The sequence below is a fragment of the Eucyclogobius newberryi genome, unplaced genomic scaffold (assembly GCF_026437365.1).
Source record: "Eucyclogobius newberryi isolate DKJ021-1_F unplaced genomic scaffold, fEucNew1.0.hap1 SCAF_16, whole genome shotgun sequence".
NCBI classification, from domain to species: Eukaryota; Metazoa; Chordata; class Actinopteri; order Gobiiformes; family Gobiidae; genus Eucyclogobius; species Eucyclogobius newberryi.
The window spans coordinates 20,515,658-20,534,260 of record NW_027315790.1 but is presented as its reverse complement, the minus strand read 5'-3'; the positions used below and the strand labels follow the sequence as shown (position 1 = coordinate 20,534,260).

The 18,603-nt window shown below is 38.5% G+C and overlaps 3 protein-coding genes across 3 annotated transcripts in view; 2 read left to right on the top strand and 1 right to left on the bottom strand.

The window, feature by feature from the left end:
• Positions 1-588: 588 nt before the first annotated feature.
• Positions 589-2,797, top strand: LOC140361947 (cathepsin S-like). The gene is made up of 7 exons (XM_072447862.1): positions 589-716; positions 786-908; positions 991-1,134; positions 1,703-1,927; positions 2,002-2,167; positions 2,240-2,342; positions 2,426-2,797. Exons 1-7 carry the CDS (start codon positions 591-593, stop codon positions 2,523-2,525), a joined length of 987 nt encoding a protein of 328 aa, XP_072303963.1. The 5' UTR covers positions 589-590; the 3' UTR covers positions 2,526-2,797.
• LOC140361942 (synaptic vesicle glycoprotein 2A-like) lies at positions 2,617-17,611 on the bottom strand. The gene is made up of 13 exons (XM_072447856.1): positions 17,282-17,611; positions 16,041-16,428; positions 14,830-15,010; positions 14,343-14,494; positions 13,061-13,194; positions 12,895-12,984; positions 12,192-12,299; positions 10,603-10,691; positions 10,358-10,522; positions 10,148-10,281; positions 7,840-8,046; positions 7,594-7,753; positions 2,617-6,625 (listed from the first exon to the last, which is right to left on the bottom strand). The coding sequence occupies exons 1-13, from the start codon at positions 17,498-17,500 to the stop codon at positions 6,442-6,444; spliced, it is 2,211 nt and encodes a 736-aa protein (XP_072303957.1). The 5' UTR covers positions 17,501-17,611; the 3' UTR covers positions 2,617-6,441.
• LOC140361946 (probable 2-ketogluconate reductase) overlaps positions 16,938-18,603 on the top strand; it is a 111,935-nt gene continuing 110,269 nt past the window's right edge. Inside the window, exon 1 of the mRNA XM_072447861.1 lies at positions 16,938-16,942. The gene's annotated coding sequence lies outside the window, so the exon portion shown is untranslated. The remainder of the gene's footprint in view (positions 16,943-18,603) is intronic.

Sequence of the window (18,603 nt, the reverse complement as noted above, 5' to 3'; positions counted from 1 at the left end):
CGTAAATACTCATTTTGATTTGTCAAGGAAAATGTACACATTAATTTTACAAAAGAAAAGCTGAGTGGCTGCTGCTCTTTTTGCGGCTAATGGATCTAAATCTGCCTTTAAGATAAGATAAGACATGCTTTTATTTGTCCGCACATGGGGAAATTTCAGTGCTGCAACACAAGTAGATACAGAAGAAAGGAACAGATAACACTCTTAATAGAAAAATAAACTCTTATAAACAAAACTCCTTTGTACAGAACCTCTCATATTCTTGTAATTTGAAAATATTAAATTAAAATTAAATAAAAAAATATTATTATTTTAAAAAAAATTAAAATTTAAACATTTAAAAATTTAAACAAATTAAATTTAAAATAACAAATAACAAAATAAAAAAATTAAAAGATAAAAATAAGACAAAATAATTCTAATCATAGTGGTAAAGTAAACACTCTTATTTACAGCGGTTCCATGCACATATCCTCACTCATTATGTGTATTGACTTCAGCTGGTGAAAGGAGCACTGAAAGCAGCCAATCAGGAGACACATATACACACTTACCATCGACAACGACACATCTCCACGTGCGTTTCCACTATGCTCAAACTCCTGCTTTCTCTCATATTCTTGTGGGTTGGTTTTGCATCGCCCTTGGTCAATGTGAATCTAGATGAGCACTGGGAGCTGTGGAAGAAAAAGCACAGCAAGGCTTACTCTCACCAGGTAATCATCAGTTGAAAATACTTAAATTAAAACTCCGTACAAGTTGTGTGAATAACCTCTGCTTGTCAGATTGAGGAGCTTGGCCGCAGGAGAATATGGGAAAACAATTTGGAGCTGATTAACACTCACAACTTGGAAACATCCCTGGGTTTGCACTCTTTTGAATTGGGCATAAATCACTTTGGAGATCTGGTGAGTGGAGCATCCAGAAGTACCCTAACTGTTCTCTTGTCTAATGAAGATATCTAAACATGCTGGAGGCTTGTTTTTGCAGACGACAGAGGAAATCAGAAGGTCTGGTCTGAAAGTGCCCACAGATCTGGAGAGGGGTCCGTTCAACCTGAATGTGGTGAATGTGTCTCTGCCCTCTGCTGTGGACTGGAGGAAGAAGGGCCTGGTGACCGAGGTCAAAACACAGGTCAGGACATTGGCTTTAAATAATACTAGAAAACTAGATCCATTTCACAATAGATTCAATGTGAAATACAAGTCTACACTTCACACGTACGTAGATCATTGCCTTCTTAAATCAGTCAAAAGTGTGCTTAAAAAGTCTTCACTCCACTCGCTTTGCCTGCTTGAATGTGTTTGGTTTTTCAGCATTGTAGACACAAAGTGAAGTTGCCCGTTTGTCCTTTTGTATAATTCTTGTTGTTCAGCCTCAACAGTATAAAACGTCTGACATTCAAAGCTCTACATTGTGTCATTTATATAATTTGCTTAACTTTACTGAGTAATGAGTAAAGCGTGCCTCATAATATGCTAAAGACCGCATTATTCTGTGCAGTTTGACTTTTGTTCACAATGTGGGATAAACCTTTTTTATTTATTCATATGCTCAGTCTTGTAAAGAACATAACAAATCAATACATGTTTTTTGAGGAGTAAAGTTGAAGGGTGTATGATGTAACTTTGTCACCATGGAAATGTTCTTGCTATGCTTGGACTATTCACAATGCACACTGAATGAGCATAACCTTTTGCAGGGCTCGTGTGGCTCGTGCTGGGCCTTCAGTGCGGCTGGAGCGCTGGAGGGGCAGCTGAAGAAGTCCAAGGGGGTCCTGATGTCTCTGAGCACCCAAAACCTGCTCGACTGCTCCAACAAATATGGCAACCGCGGATGTGAGGGAGGTTTCATGACATACGCATTCAAATATGTCATAAAAAACCAGGGCATCGCTGCAGACAATTCTTACCCCTATAATGGCAAAGTGAGGCGGAGTCTTGTTTTAACTGAATTTGAGTAGATGAAAAATGTACACGTTAACTCTTTCTTTTGTTGTAGCGTGGTCACTGCAAGTACAACCCAGACTATAACGCTGCTAACTGCACTGGATACACTTTTCTACCAAAAGGTGATGAACGTGCTTTAAAGGTTGCTGTAGCAACCGTTGGTCCAATATCTGTGGCTATTGATGCTACAAGACCCAAGTTTGTGTTCTACAAAAGTGGTAAGTGCTTAAAAAGAAAATATTAAACATGTGTTGTATCTGAGCAATTTTGCAACTGCTGATGGTCTACAGGGGTTTACAAGGACAAATACTGCACACATTCAGTCAACCATGGGGTGCTGGTCGTGGGCTACGGGACAGAGGACGGACAGGACTATTGGCTGGTCAAAAATAGGTTTGTTTTTGAATTCATCAATCAGAAGATTTCATCTCAAGAGAAATAATATAACCTTAACCCTTTTTTTTTTCCTTCAACAGCTGGGGCACAGGATATGGAGAGAGTGGATACGTCAAGATGGTCAGAAACAAAAAGAACCAATGTGGCATTACCCTTTATGCATGTTTCCCAGTCATGTGACCTTGTACTTATGATGACATGTCATTACAAATGCATTGATAGATTTATAGTTGTTTAGACTTCCGTGGCTAATAAGGAGAGTGCAAATTCATTGCCGATGAAGTTTGAATTTTATTTCCATATGGTTTATAGTTTGCTTCATAGAACTGGATAAATGGCACCAAGTGCAAATCCCAGCATAATGAACAACTCACAAAAAATAATACAGCACCTTCTCAGTATCACTAAAATAAAGTCAATATCCAAGTAATAAATATTCAAAGTACCAAGAAGTTCAGTCTTCATTTACAAAACACAAAGACAATACACAATAGATCTGTGCCATATGGAGCTTTTTTGGAAGTGGTTTTCCTTGATCTTTTGTTCCACAAATGCCATACTTCACGTACAAACATCTACAGTTTCTACACACAGTACACATATTCTGAAGTGAGCTTGAAGAAACAGGTTTGAGTCAAACTAAAGGAAATTTGAGTCAGAAACTCTCTCAGTCCAACAGGAAGAATCCACACTTGAAGCTTTTATTTTGAAGGATTTATGTGGAACGGTGTGCAGCGCATCGCCCCTTGAGTCCCCTGTTCAGCAACACAACAGGAAATCCTCTGCAGGCTGGTGTTACACGGGGGGAAATGCAAAACCATTTACCTTTTTTATAATCTATACATATATTTATATAGAATTGAACTTTACACAGTCACATTTAATAGTAAACTTTTACATTTTGGACAAGAGCTTCAATTCAACCAAGGGCTCTCTTTAAAGGAGTTCAAATCGGCCCCTTGACTTTCACTTGCAGCTTATGAGGGAAAGCTTGACATTATTGCTGTAACTTCCCCTTTTGAAAAATGCACTGTTACATTTTCTCCTTTTCTGGGAGACAAATTGTACATTTTAAACCCTCCTTATATAACTTCAAGCAAATATATATTTATAAGTATATATATTTGTAGTATTTGGGTCTGGGGTTGACAAGGAGCACAGTCACCACTAACTTTCAGTACACATATTCAGTTTTTCACCAAATTTTTAAAACCCACTTTTGATTAAGAACAATCACTGCAAGCAACATATCTATGTTGTCATACAACAATGAAAAACACTAGTTCTTTGCTTTTTAGACAAAAATGGCTGGCATACAGAACGTCCAAGAAGAAGTCAGACAATACAGTTACAAACATGCGTCACAATCAGTACAGAGTACAGAAGGTTCAAAAGAGGGGTGAGTTTTCAATACATTTTGTCCTGTTTTTTACAACTGAGGAAAGTGTGCTTTCAGAACTATGACTGATGTCTACCGTCTTTAAATGGGACAAATGATTAAAGACAATGTTATCAGCAAAAGAGCACCCAAGTCTATCATGAAGAACAAGAGTTGACACTGCATATATTGCGTATTCCCCTCTAGATAAAATCTGGTCCCCAAAGTAAACCGTATTTGTCATCACGGGGGATGGAAATACGGCAAGAAAAAGTACAAAAATATGTGTGAGTGTGAGTAACATACACACTATGCTCAAAGCATTCAGACTAAAAAAAGACAACGGCAACATACTTGTTTGGTTTAGGCACAAACAAGCAATTACAGATCAGATCCATGCAGTCTATGTGAGGAGAGAAGTTACAAAGACACAGAGGACAAGGCTGAAAAACAGTAGCTGTGATTTTGTTCCAATTTTACAAAAGTCAATATAGACCAGTGGCTGTAGCTGAGCCTTTTGCGACCACCGGGGAGAATCTGCCCCCGCCACGAAACCAAACATAAACGGATACTGCGGCGTAAGTAGGCTATGTATGCTTTGCCTCTATATTTACACGACCAAGCCCAAATTAAAATGAATAAGTAATAATGGGGAGAAAACGTTGTTCTTGTCTGCAACGTCCAATGTCTTGCATAAGATGAACTCGAATAAATAAACCATTGGCCCTAAAAACAATGACTTCAATCAATACAGCCTTAGTGGTCTAAATTGTGTTTGTAAAATGACAACAAACTCACTTTTGATCACCCATGCAGTAGGACGTCTTTAGGTCACACACATTCATCCAGCATTTGAACGACAGGTGGCCCACAAGCGCACACATTGATTGTCCGCACACAAAGAGATGTACACCTTTGGAGAAATCATACCTAAGGCGTGATATGTATAAGGATGGCACCGACATAACTGTGGCCAAATCAATAAGATACTTCCCCTTTGGGTTTAGTAGAGGAGAATTTTAACAGGCTTTAGAGAAGTCTTTTTTATTCTGTGCTACAAGTCCAATTTAGAGCTCTTTAGTGCTCTTCATTTGGGATATTTGTGCTTTTTGCATAAATTGCTTACTATCAGAATGAATCAGTCAATTTCTGAAATGTGCCATTAACATTTTAGTACAACACCAAAGTTATAAAACTAAACGCGAGATTAAGAAAAAAATAACAAAATCTAATCTAAGTGACTTCGATGTTATTAAATCAAATATAAAACAAGCTTGTGGGTGAAACTCTCACACAATATTAAGGCTAAAATATTTCATATTAATTGATAAAATTTGTTCCAAAATGACTTTTTGCTAACTAGCATGGCTGTGTTAACATAATGTCAACATTTATTACACCTGAGTGAGCTAACAAGCTACAACTGCTACTACTCTGAGACATTTTTAAACATTGTTAAAAATGTCAGCTAGTTAGCATCAATGGCTTAGCGCTATGGGCATAGCTTGAGTTAACTTCATAACTAGCTGACAAACTAGCTGAGCTAACAAGCTATAGTTGCTGAGTGACTTTGATGAGCCCATCCTGTTTCTATTGGCATTATAATGGCACTTGTCTATTCCATTATAATAGTCAAATGCATACATTATTGGATATGAATGGGGACAATTAGGACTTTCTTCAGCCACGCAAGACTAGGGCTGTCACAATAATTATATTTATACATACATTTAAAAAAGGGTACTGGGATTATCCTGCTTTAGGACTATTGTGTCCATGGCATAAAATTGTTTTAATATTACCATTTATTGTGATATTTGTTGTAGCAATATATAGAAAATGTGTTATTGTGACAGGCCTAGGCTAGTGGCATAAATTTAAATATTGTTGTCTATATTTTCTTCAGCAATATAACGCACTTCAAAATTTGTTATCGTGACAGGCCTGTACAAGACCCACATTTATATTTAACCATTCTCACATCAACCATTACCTCCAACACAGTCCTACGTAAATCACACTGCCACAGCTTTAGACAACAGAAGGAAGAGACAACATCTGACCACACCAAACACAAACTAGTTCCCATTTAGGACAGAGAATCCTGTGAAATTAATCTTTGAGGTTTTAGCTGAATGTAAACATAAGAAATGCACATAAAAGGGACCAGGCCATGTAGGCTAGTATATAAAATAATCATTATTTCTTAATATATCAAGCCTATGTGGAATGTCTTAATAGTATTTTGTAAACTCAAGTAGTGGTAAACAGTCAAGGAGATGTCTGAAACAGCCTCACCCTTATTTTTACATAATCAACATATAGTTTTACAACTAAGAGCAGCACTGTAAACCAGAGACATGTCAGGAACATAACATTGTAATCATATCTGCATCCTCCCTTCCAATGGCCACACTCGGTCCCAACCTTTAACTTCTTCCGCTCCCAGAAATGAACAGTTTATTCAAGCAGCACACAATATCTTGCCTTGAAACTTTTGCGCGGCTCAAATAAAGTCTTCATTTCGAATGCAGGTGTGTGCTCTTCTGAAACGACGTCTATGGTGAAATTTTGATTTACATTTCAAAGGATTCTGGGCTTACAATGGGAGGTGGCAGTCTTCTTGCTCTGGTTCGTTGATGGGGCAGCTCTCTCGGATGTCCAAAGGCTGTAGAAGCTGTAATTGGGCCCTTCATTTTAGGGGCCACGCGTTGGTTTTTACTGTAACACCTGGCCTCTCGTTTCAGGTAGCTTTGTGGAGAGAAAGCTGCCGGCCGCGAGCGCACCGGCCGCAAACAGGATGGGAACAGCTTTGGTGATGCCCACGAACGACTGGAAAATGCTGATGCCCAAAACGGCCGCTAGCTTACAGAGAGCGTTCAAGAAGCCAAACGCTGTGGTCCTGCACACGACACGGACAGACAGTGGTTATGACTTCATACAGATACTTCAGCGTTTCAATCAAATACATGGGAAAAGCATGCAAATATAGGGCAATTTTAGAAGCAGTTATTAGTAATTAAATAATCAATGTGCAACAGTTTATTGCAATTGAAGTAACACACTTAGGCAACATCTAAGTGGCCGTAGTTCTTCCTTGTACATGGAAAATGTAACAACAACAAATTGCATCAAGGAAAACAAAGAAATAAGTGATTAAAATATTTATATCCTAAGAAAATAGGTAATGCTTGAAGTATTACAGTGGTTTCGCCATGCATTTGGAAGAGCAGTAGCACTTTGTTTGGAAAATGGAAAGGTCTGGCACCTATTCAATAATAAGTAACATATCTGAAACTATGCTATAGCCTATTAACTATAAAGACATCAAGTTATAAGCGTGTGTCAAAAGGTGAAAGGCAGTCAATCCTTTCAGCCCCTGAAATACACATCAGAGACTTAAAAGTGTCTCACACACAGAAATCAATATCACTTTTACGAGCGCGATTTTAACAGCTTTGTCCCTGTGCCAGGCACAACAGGAAGGTCCCATTCATCACTGAAGACAAGTAATGATTTTAGGCTCAGCCAAGGACACATCAGCTGTTTAAGTAGTAACACAAATATGTCAAATATGTATTCATCGTCTTAATAAGTAGCGATAGTAAATGTAATTTAACACGCAATTTGCTTTGAAGATAAGCCCTGCATGTTTTGTACTCAATCATGTTATCACTAGAGAGTGCACAATGTGTAGCTACAAAGGAAGTATACTACAGATCATTGCTGGTGTACTAATTAGGACTAAAAGAAGTGGTAAAGTAGTGTGATATAGTAAGCCTTTTTTTCTGCCCAACCGCACGCAATTCTTTGTTGTCATTCTTGTTCATTACAATTTGCACAAACTGTGTAACGTGGGGCCTTGCTGACCTTTTGTCTGAGGGGTAGAGCTCCACTGTGAGGACGTCCAGAGCGTTCCAAGAGGCGATGCTAATGCCTCCAAACAAACACAAGAGGGCGATCATCCCTGACTCTGTGTTTCCAAACATGAGGAAGAAACAGCTGACACAAGAGATGACACTGGACCCCGCTGTGTGGAGACAAAAAGACCATTTCAAAACAATCCAGCCCCTTTCATCTGCAAACAAATTGAGCTGTCGGATCACATTTACCCACCCAGCATTCTTAAACGACCAATTTTGTCCATTAATAGAGCAGAGACAATGTTGCCAGGCAACACGGCCAGGGTGCCGAGGAAGTTGACAAAGTAAATCATGTAGGCATTGTTGAAGTCATCGCTGAAGTCCAACATGCAGCCTTCTCTGTTGTGTATAAAGGAGCTGTTGAGAAGCTTACAGTCGAAAAACCTGTATTTGAACAAGTCTGAAGAGGAGAGAAAGAAAGGATTTAGGTGGTGATTTGGTCAAACTTTGGAAACACTGAAGCATCTATTTGTTATTCTTTCTCAAAACAACAAAACATGTACAAAGAAGGAAACTGTCTCGGTGGCTCAGGGAGAGGACAAATGTTTAACAGGGAGGCTCGCTTTTTTATTTATCTACTCTAATCTAAAAACAATGGCTACAAATGTGACTCAATACTGTAGAACTTGTGACTCAACGTCAAAAAACATACGTTACTGGCTAAATCCGCCAAGTTGCAGCAACTTAAAGAAAAGAAGTAAAAAAAGGACAGTTATGTTGGACAATTTGTACCGTGATTTCTTTTTTTTTTAATAGTTTTTTATTGTCAAGAGATGCCATTTTCACTTTATTTTAGTTTGCGCTCTGTGTCATGTTTTTCCCCTGTTCTGTTATTTTAAAAAAAACTAAGGAAAAAAAGCCATAGAACAACTTGATGAGCACCTTTTGTATTTATAGCATCTTAAAATCTCCATTGATTTAGAATCCGGCATTCTGAAAATTAGGGAGGATTATCGGTTATTGTGATATATTATTGGTATATATCGGTTATTGATATCAGTCTGATATTGAATATTTTGGCCGACATTTAGCACCAATATAAAAAAATGTCTGCACTGCCCCAGTCTCTGTGTGCCCATGTTTCATTCATTTCATTTGTCTTAAGTGCATCTTTTTAAACAGACAATGGAGTGGAAATGGAAATATGAGATCAATTAGGCTAAAAATGTATGTTTTCATATTCATGCAACAAATTATTTTATATTCCAGATAAATACATTTTAACTCAGCAAATATTGGTTATCGGCCACAACAGCGACACAAATATTGGAAATTGGTATTGGCTGTCAATCCAATCTCTATTATTATTATTACTTCCAACCTACTTATTTATTCACTAAAACAGACAAAAGCAGCTGTGAATATGTTGAAAATAAAAACAGGTGCGACATTCTTGTTACTGATAATATTTCTCATTTTTTTGGCAGACATCTTCTCACATCTGCTGCTTTGGAGGCTGAAAAACCTCTGCCGGATTCGCCTCAGATTTGTTTACTTCGCTACAGTGACACTTCAGCAAACATCACCATGGAGACGACTAACAGATGTTGCACGGTTCCAGCTGAACCATTGTTTTCACTCACACAGGGACCAGGTAATAATCCAGGTAACAATCTAAACCTCATTTCTTGCTCAAACAATATATTCCCTTCCACATTGTAAAATAATTTAGTATGTGAAATGTATTTATCTGGAATATAAAATCCTTTCTTGCATGATTAAGAAAACATACAGCCATATTCTAAGCCTTATTGTTCTATTTCCATTCTCACTGGTCTGTTTAAAAAGACGAATCGGATGCACTGTGGACGAATTGGGAATGACAGACTTAGGACAGCAAAGAAATAATCTAAGTCTCAAATATCGGCAAAATGTTCAATATTGGCCCGACACCAATATCTGGAGAAACCCTCAAATATCACACCGGTAACCCATCCGTACATTTAAGCAACAATTGGTACTGTGTTGGCATTCAGGCATTCATTTTTACATAAAGATAAATGTGTGTTGTCCATGTTCGTTTTTTTTTTTTTTTTACAATGTATTGTTTTTGAAACACACAGCAACAAAAAATACATAACACAAAATTACCTATTTAAAGGTTAAATTAAAGAGGGAAGAAAAATATTTAAACAAAGATGCACAAATTTAAGTTCACTTATGCGTACATACATTTTCTCTTATGCTTATATTAGAGTAATAAATAAATAAATAAAACAAATAATAAGAATAAGAAAAAAAGAAAAGAAAATAGAAAAGAAAAGAAAAAAAGAAGAAAAAAATAAAAATAAAGGGGGGTAGGGCTGAGGAGGACATAGTGAATTCAAAATATGTAAAGGATAGGGGTTAGCAGAAAGTGAAATAGGTTGCATCTAATCGAAAAAAGGGCTTAAAGCATCTTATGGCAAGAAGTATGAGTCCCATTTTGTCGTCCATGTTCACACACATTATGCTAACAAATTCTGTCTTTACATAAAAACGTTGACTGGATTAGACTTTACCTGTGTTGTAGAATAAACTGGCAACAAAAGTGCAGTTCCTAAAGAAAGTGTGGGTGGATGTGATGTCCTCAAAGTAGCACTCCTCAAAAACTGAATCCTCAAACACCATTGATTTCATCTTCAAATTCAGAAACCTGCAACGTTTCCAGTCGGAATTAGCCGCTGTTTATCACTGTAATTGACATTCAGTCCACTCAAAGCACTACTCACTTATCGTTGAAGTAGTATCCCTGACGGTGGATTTGGTTTTCGAGCGTGAAGTTGAAGGTAACGTGCTCCACTCGCTCTTTGGTGAAGGTTTTTGTGCGAGACTCGTACTCCTGTTTCTGGATGTATTTGATCATGTCCGGGAACCAAACTGTCAGGCCGTAGTAGCTGCACACAAACAACAGCGACCAATGAAACAAGTGATTCTGGAAAATGAAGTGTAATGTGTTGTCTGACGCCGATCGTACCTGAACGACATGCTAAACCACACCCCCATTAGCATGAAAGTTGTGCGCTTGTACTCGGGGCTGAAGCACGCCAAGACGTTGTTACGAATCTGCGAAAACACACAAAACAAACAAAACAGGATTAAAATGTGAGTAAATGCTCTCCTCCTTGAACCAAAAAACTGTGAATGTTCCACAGAATGGCATTAAATGTATCTACTGAATTCCCACGGAGACAGGTGAGATGCGTGGAGAGGTACAAGTATTTCAAGATAAATTTGTTTAGCAATAAAGACACATGTAATTGAATAAATGCAAATGGAATGGGACTCACATCATGGATCAGGTGTGCCCTAACCTTGTGTTTTATTTTCATTTGGATGCATTATTCTAAAAACGGTAATCTCAAACAATACACACTTTGTATTTTCTCTGGCTCCGCCCACTCCGCACTTTCTTGTCTTTATTTTTATTCATTTTTTCTCTCTTTCTTTCTTTCTTTTTTTCCTCTTTTTTCTCCTTTCTCTTTTTTCATTAAAAAAATAAATAAATAAAAAAGAATAAATGCAAATGGGATAAGCCAAACAAGTTACATAATGCACCTGTAAACTCTAAGAAATGGAGATGTGTTCTACAACAGGTTGGAAGAGAGATGCGTTTCAAAAAGAAGATGTGGGTGTGTACAGTGGGAGAGCGTGGCCTGAATACAAATTACTATCACGCGCACAACACGACAGCTCTGCGGAGGGATGCTAAAACTAATTTTTACCAAACACGATTCACTCCTACACACAATTAAACTTTTATTGCAAGAAGTAAACCACACATTTTAGTGCGTCTTTCATAACGCAGCTCATTAGTTTTACATGCAGCACTGACAACACGGGCAATACAACAGGTTCGATTGTGTAATAGTGATTGAAGGAGCAGCCGGTTGTTATTTAAGACAAATAAAAACACTAATCAATAGGTTTTGATGCACAGGAGAGTCGAGATTTGCATGAAAAGTTGTTACACATCATTAGAATTTTCAGTTAACCTAATGTTAAACCCAATGGAGATTTTAAGATGCTGAATACTAAATATACAGTAGTGTTATTCAAAAGTATTCTGACACTATAGAGTAGTGAACGAGCAACTTACAGGCTGTTTTTCTGTTTTAAATTGCTTTTGCGGTTGTATTTCTGTGGACGTTTGACGCAGCCGCCAGGAGAACGCAAATGCACTTCGATCTGACCGATAATGTAACGTTTTCTAAGTTTACTCAATGGATCAGGCGTTTAATTGTGTGTACAGCAATTTGCAGTGACTAGGCAACAACAGTCACTATGACAACGACTCTCCTACATTTTACATCTTCAGGTTTTTTTATTTTTTGCAATAAAAAGTGAAAGGTGCAACATTTACTTCTAAAACTAACAGTATCCCACACGAACATACTAAATGTGCAGAAATGATGAGCTATACTACAAGTTTTTTATCGCAAGATGCTCAAAACCAGTGCAGACAAATCAACTCAAATATTAAATGATGTTATAATGATTATGGTTCCTGCTCTATTACTTGATACTTGTCTTGCAGTGTACTGTCTCTCAAGTTGAGTGACTGACCTGGTGGGACAGACTGATGATCCTGAGCCGGTAGCGTTGCCAGACCGGAGTGTCGGTGCCGGTGTCCACCAGCTCGTCCATCTGCTTCACCGTTTTGATGGTGGTGACCTTAGCGAGACACAAAACAGCCCTCAATCATCGCCAGACGACACGCTCCCAATTTAGACCCACCATTTTCCCTCCAGTGCACTCAATAAACAGCTCTGAGGATGATGAGCGAATAAAACACTGCGCTACAAACCATTTAATACCTCACTTATGTTTTTGATTTTGTCCTTGTCTAAGTGATCTTGTCGCATTGTATTTTTAAGATTATCACAAGTGGAAGGTTATATTTCATGCCCTGTTATGTTCAGTTTAGTTTTAGTACATTTGACTTAATCAACATTAGCCTAAATTCTAATTTACATACATTTCACTAGTACATACTGTATGCAAATCTGTATATTGGTATCAATCTGCATTTACACATATATTTTCTTAGTAAAACGTAGGCACAATTTATTTATTATATTTTAAACATTCTTCCTTTTTAAACCAAACTTTATAATAAAAGTGTCTATTCAACCAGAATCGTTTATACATAAAAATATATAATAATAGAGTAAAGGGTTTGTTGTACAGTGCTAAGATAGGGTGAGAATATATCTATAAACGTCTGTATTGTTCAGCCAAATCAAAATATGTTTTGATAAATACTCACAGAGAAGACCTTCTCCGGATATCCCTTTGCTCTCATGTTTGTATCATGGATCTGTTTCAGGATCATCCAGCCTTCGTCGTGCTTCCCATTCTGTCGAGATAGACAACGCTCAAATATTGTCACACACTGTCATAATGATGATAATGATGCACGTTCAGCGGCTGACCTCCAGGTAGAAGCGCGGGCTCTCGGGCATCGCGCTGAGGGCCGCGATGGCTGCGACGGACGGAAACGCAGCAACCAGAACAAACACTCTCCAGCTGTGGAACTGATAAGCCGAGCCCATCTGGAAACTCCATCCTGAGGAACAGACAAAGAGTTTAAGGAAGGACGAAACAGGAAAAGCCGGTCATGACTTCAGAACAATAAAGGTGAACTACACAACTTTTCTGATGGAGGGTCTGCCACCTGCTCGTCTCCATGGAGATGTTATTATACTGTATGTCTGGATTGTTCCACAGTTTGGTATTTAAAGTATAAATTTTGCATTTATTCTGGTGTAAATAGATTTTTTGCTTTAAGAATGTATGTGAGCGAGGTGGCCTCTCCATAGATCTGATCTGTGTCACCTGTTCTTCCTCATAGAGAAGATGTCTACTGTTACACTATGGAACATTAAATCAAAGTATCTCTATGGAGAGAAGCAAAAAGGTTACATAGTGAGCTTTTAGGTGAAAATATTTAAATCAGTTCATATAAATCCTTAGGTGCAGGTTTACTGTGTGTTTTGACTGAATATCAGATTGTTTAATAAGCCTTTTATAAACTAACAAATAAAATGTGATAAAACTTTTGTTTGTTGAGAGATAGTTTTACGTCTGTGTAGCACTTTTCAGCTCTTGAGTCTGGCCTTGAGCATAAAACACCAAAATCAATACACAATCAGAGGTCAGCTGCAGAGTTGACTCTGCAAACACGAGGGATGGATCCTGAGATACGCTTGTCAAATCTGAACCAGGACACGCCCGTTTTTTGTCTCGGATCTTGAATTTTATAGTCAGCATGAGGGCTGAGGAAAAGATTCATATGGAGAGTCTTTATCAAACAGCTTGGCAACTGAAGAAATGATTAGTGAGCAATAGATCACGTGGGCCATGAGTCATTAACCCTCGAAAGCAAATTTACACATTACATTTTTCAATATTGTTAATTTGACTGAAATATTTAATCACATAAAACACAAAACCATCTTTTCATCATTCACAAATGACTAGTATTATTGTATGCTTTCCTCCTGAGGAATGATACAAAACATAATAGTGAAGTGGCAGTGAATTAATGAAGCTTTTTGCCATAACCAAATGAAAAAGTAATTTGAACTGTGATATTTTGGATAAATGGATCCAAGAGTGGGCTAGCTCTTCTTCATAGTAATAAGAATAATAAGAATCAACAGCAGGAAATGAGGAGATGATTATATGTGCTCAGACTGGACATTGTATATTCACCATAATGTGGGATAATGGCCCAGGCCATGGCAGAGGCATAAATCCCTCCAATCATCCAAAACATGCAGAGCCAGCTGAGGTGCTCCCCGCGCTTCTCCTGGGACAAAAACTCAGAGTAATAGGAAAACACGATGGGAATAGAGCCTCCGATTCTGCAACACAAATTAAAACACCTTAGACCACTAAAGTCAGAAACAAATGTGAATGAAAATATAGTTACAAGGGGTAAGAAAATAGTCAAAAAGTGTATATATTTATAAAGTGATCATCAACAACAACAACAACAACTAAATATTAAGACAGAAAAAGGTAACATGAATATTTTTTAAGGCCCAGCATTTTGTTTTGCAATTTTTTTGGTGCCAATTTATTACAAGGAATTGAATCCACCAGTACTAAGATGATATACCAAAAATACCATTACACAAACTGTTACCAAACTCAATTACTCCTTCTATAAAAGTCATAGATATTTTCCTGTCTTTACCCGACTCCGGAGAGCAGTCTACAGAACAGGAAGGTGCTGTATCCCTGGACGAAGGAGGAGAAGAAGGAGAAGATGCTGTTGATGGAGAGAGAGATGAGGAGTGCCTGGCGACGTCCGATCCGATCTGCAAGAGCGCCCCATAAGAACGCTCCTACCATCATCCCGAAGTACACAATCAGACCTGTGGGGCCGAACACGGGAGGTTAATATCCATCAAGTTAATAACAACAATACATAACACTTGTAGAGCGATCCCTAAAGACGCTTTACATAGAGGAGGATTTATAGGTTTTCCTCTGCAGTTTGTGGTTGTATTGCATTATCCATTTTATTTATTGTTATAAATGTTATCTGTTTTACGTAATCTTAATCTTTATCTATTTTCTCTTAGATTCAAAGCATGAGTGTTTGTTTTAAAAGGTACATTATTTCAATCATATTCATGTATCTTAATATCTTTGATCATTTCTTCTGCTGTTGTACTTTGTCCCACAATTGTACCATTCTGGGACAACTACAGGTACTCTCATGTTATTATTTTGGTCAGTGTCCAGTAAATATTCGATTGCATCGCCGAAATTGATTCTTAAAACACAATATAGGTATCTATAAGATCTATTTAGCATTCAAACGTTAGTGCAAGTTGTTTGGTCATGCTATTGACTTGCAGAGCGTTGATGAGTTCAGTGGAGCTGTTACACTTGTGAATGACACATTTGTAAGGCTGTGGTCAAAAATTCTTGGTAAACTAAATAAGACTAATCAAGAGCTCAAATTATGCTTCACACAGACTGAGCTCAGGGTTCTTCCTGTAATATTTGAATTGTCTCTTTGTGTTTGACATTAAACCTTAGAGATAATTTGGAGCTGTTGACAAAAGCTGCTGTGAGGGCTGGAGACTATCACCTGCTTCTCTATTATGTATAAAACAAACAAAGCCACAATAGCAGTGTTTGTCTGCCTGGCCTCTCCTCAAAATGCAGTTTCCACTCTGGAAACAGAACAGATCCTTAGAGGTTGTCTGTTGTTTTTTATTATGTTTTTAAGTCAGAAAGTGTATTTGAAAGTGTATACCGGTATCTGTTAATTCAAAAAGAGTGAATTTGACTGAGGAGGGATGTGCTATAGCTTGATTGCATTAAAATACCATATATTTGGCTTCTGGAAACATTGTAGTATTTACATAGAGTCAATTTCAAAGGGATATATACCCAGCATGCTCTTGTTGGGCTCAGACAGACACATGTCCTTCTCCGCACTGGGGAGCACAAACCCCACCACAAAGATCTCCACTCCGTCCGCCATCAGCGCCAGCCCCAGCACAAAGTACAGGCTCCACTGGAACTTCCCGTGGCCACACTCCTGCAGGATGGTCTCGTACTGCTGGGCGAGCTCCTCCTGATCTTTCCTCCTCTCGGCCTCTGACACCGCAATGTCAGTAAACTGCTGCGCCCCCGCCTGGACCGACCCAGGACCTCCAGCAAGGCTCCCCTTCCCAGATTCGGCCCTCGGGATGCCCTGGTACTCGCCCTCGTAAATCTCATCATCCTCATCGTGGCCCTCTGTGGAGTCACTGTGGCCTCCTTCATCATCATTGGCCTAAGACAAGGGAAACACTATTACTTAGTTTGGATATACCACATATAGTATGTGCATTAAAAAAAACTAGCAATTACAATACTATGCTGGATATTTAGTTGTTGTGATACAGGTGCATATATTTACTTTTCATAGGATGGCCGTCAAGTTGTAACTGTCATTGCCCAATTTCAAACTGCACACAGATACTTTCAAGTTTTTATAGTAACCATAATTGGAACAAACCTCATTTTAGAGATTTGTTTGAGATCAAATTCATTATTGGAATATAAACAGTTTTACTGATAAATGCATGCACAAAGCCTGTGAAAACGGTATGTTTAAATTTATCTAAACTAGTTCAATTCAGATGTACTATAACGGCTCACTCTGATGATAAAGAGCAAGAATGATCTTGAACGTTTTACTTTTTTAAAAGATTTTGTGGCCCCTAGGCTTTTTATTGGACAAAAAGGACAGATGAGAGAGGGGATGGGAGAAGGGAGGACATGCAGTTGGGATTCGAACACTTGGAGTCTGGCATTCGTGTGTTGTGCCACTTGACAGCACACCTCAGACTCTTTTCTTTAAATAGTCTAGCTATAGCTACATTTAAACTGAGCTCTACTGTGGACCGCAGCCAACAGAACACAGAATAAACACATTTTAAACGAAAAATGTGCCAAATTTGGCAATGACAGTAACACTTTTCATTTACTCAGATCAGCAGAAGAAGGACCAAGATTCAGTGTTTCATTTGCAGGTGGTCCGACCAAATGTCATTCTTGCTTTAAAAGTTGTGGTGTTAAACAGAGTGAACAGATTGCACGGTAAGCCCCATGGTGAATATTACAATAGTACAGAAAGCTCTAACCTGGCTGTCTCCGCGGTAATATCCTCCATCTTGGCTCCCCTGCACGGGATAATCATCGTCGTCATCCTCTTCGAAGCGGCTGTACGAGCGCTTGGCGTACTCGTCGCTCACTCGGTCGACAGAACGACCAACTTTCTTAGACGCCTGTCGTTTGACTTCTTTGGCAATGTCTTTGGCACCTTTAATAAAGGCAGTCCGGTTCTGGTAGTTCTCCTCCATTTTGGAGAGGAGCCGTAAGGACCAGCGGGAAACTGAGGTCACTTGGATGCAGAGAGGTCACCTCACTGTCCGGGATGAGGACTTGAACCAAATCTCTCAAGAGAGGATGCGTATACCTGTGGAATACAACGTTTGTTTGTTTGTTTAATTAATGACATCAGAAGACATTTCACACAGTATTTCCGCTCCATTCATGATGATTAACTCCAATTGTTGGATGTAGGAAGTCCTTGGCACAAGCGGATCCAGCAGCAAGTCAGAGATATGAATTTACCATTTTATTCAATGCCATCATCTATCACACATTTTGATTTATACTGCTTATTTCATACACAAGGTCATTCTTACAAATGTCTTGCAAAGTGAATTCCACACAAAGTATTACTAGAAAAAATATATATATACGGGATATTTTATGGTAGATCAAGGAAGTGAAAGGTTCACTGTTGCTTCTCAATGTACAACATAGCTTTGGTTTAAGCTCTACTATATCTTTCTCTGAACATACATAATCCTAAACAGTTCATCTTAAATCCAAAATCTGTCCTGTGTTGCTTGTACATCGGCTGCTACTTTGTCCAGGTTGTAAAAGGTATATACAAAAGAGAACAAGGAAAAGAGTAAGTCGTTTATCTTTTTTTTTTTGTCAGTCGGCTTAACCCACTCCATCCTTCAACTGTTTATTTGCAGCGTGCACCTGTTGCCTCTTCGTACGGGCCCTGCAGGCTTGTATTACACCCCAGATGGCCTCTATAATAATTAGTGGGTGACACATCAAGCCCTGAATGTGTCGAAGAGGAACTGAGATCCTGATTTTTCTCTTTGCTGCAGAGAGGGAAGCCCAGAAACGCGGCTGAACAACAACCGATGCTTCGAAATAGCATCAGTACAGGGACCATTACTTTCTGTGCGGTGGTCTGATTGCACATCGCAACCTCATCAACAGGTCAGCAGAGCACAGAGAGAGGAAAATGTCACGACGGACACGAGAGAGGGAGGGAGTTTTGAAGTGCATGGAAGAGTAATCAGATATAGCGGTTAACTGTTTGCAATTAAACACCATGCAAGCTAAAATGAGGCATGAAATAGAAAAATCTTTCTAT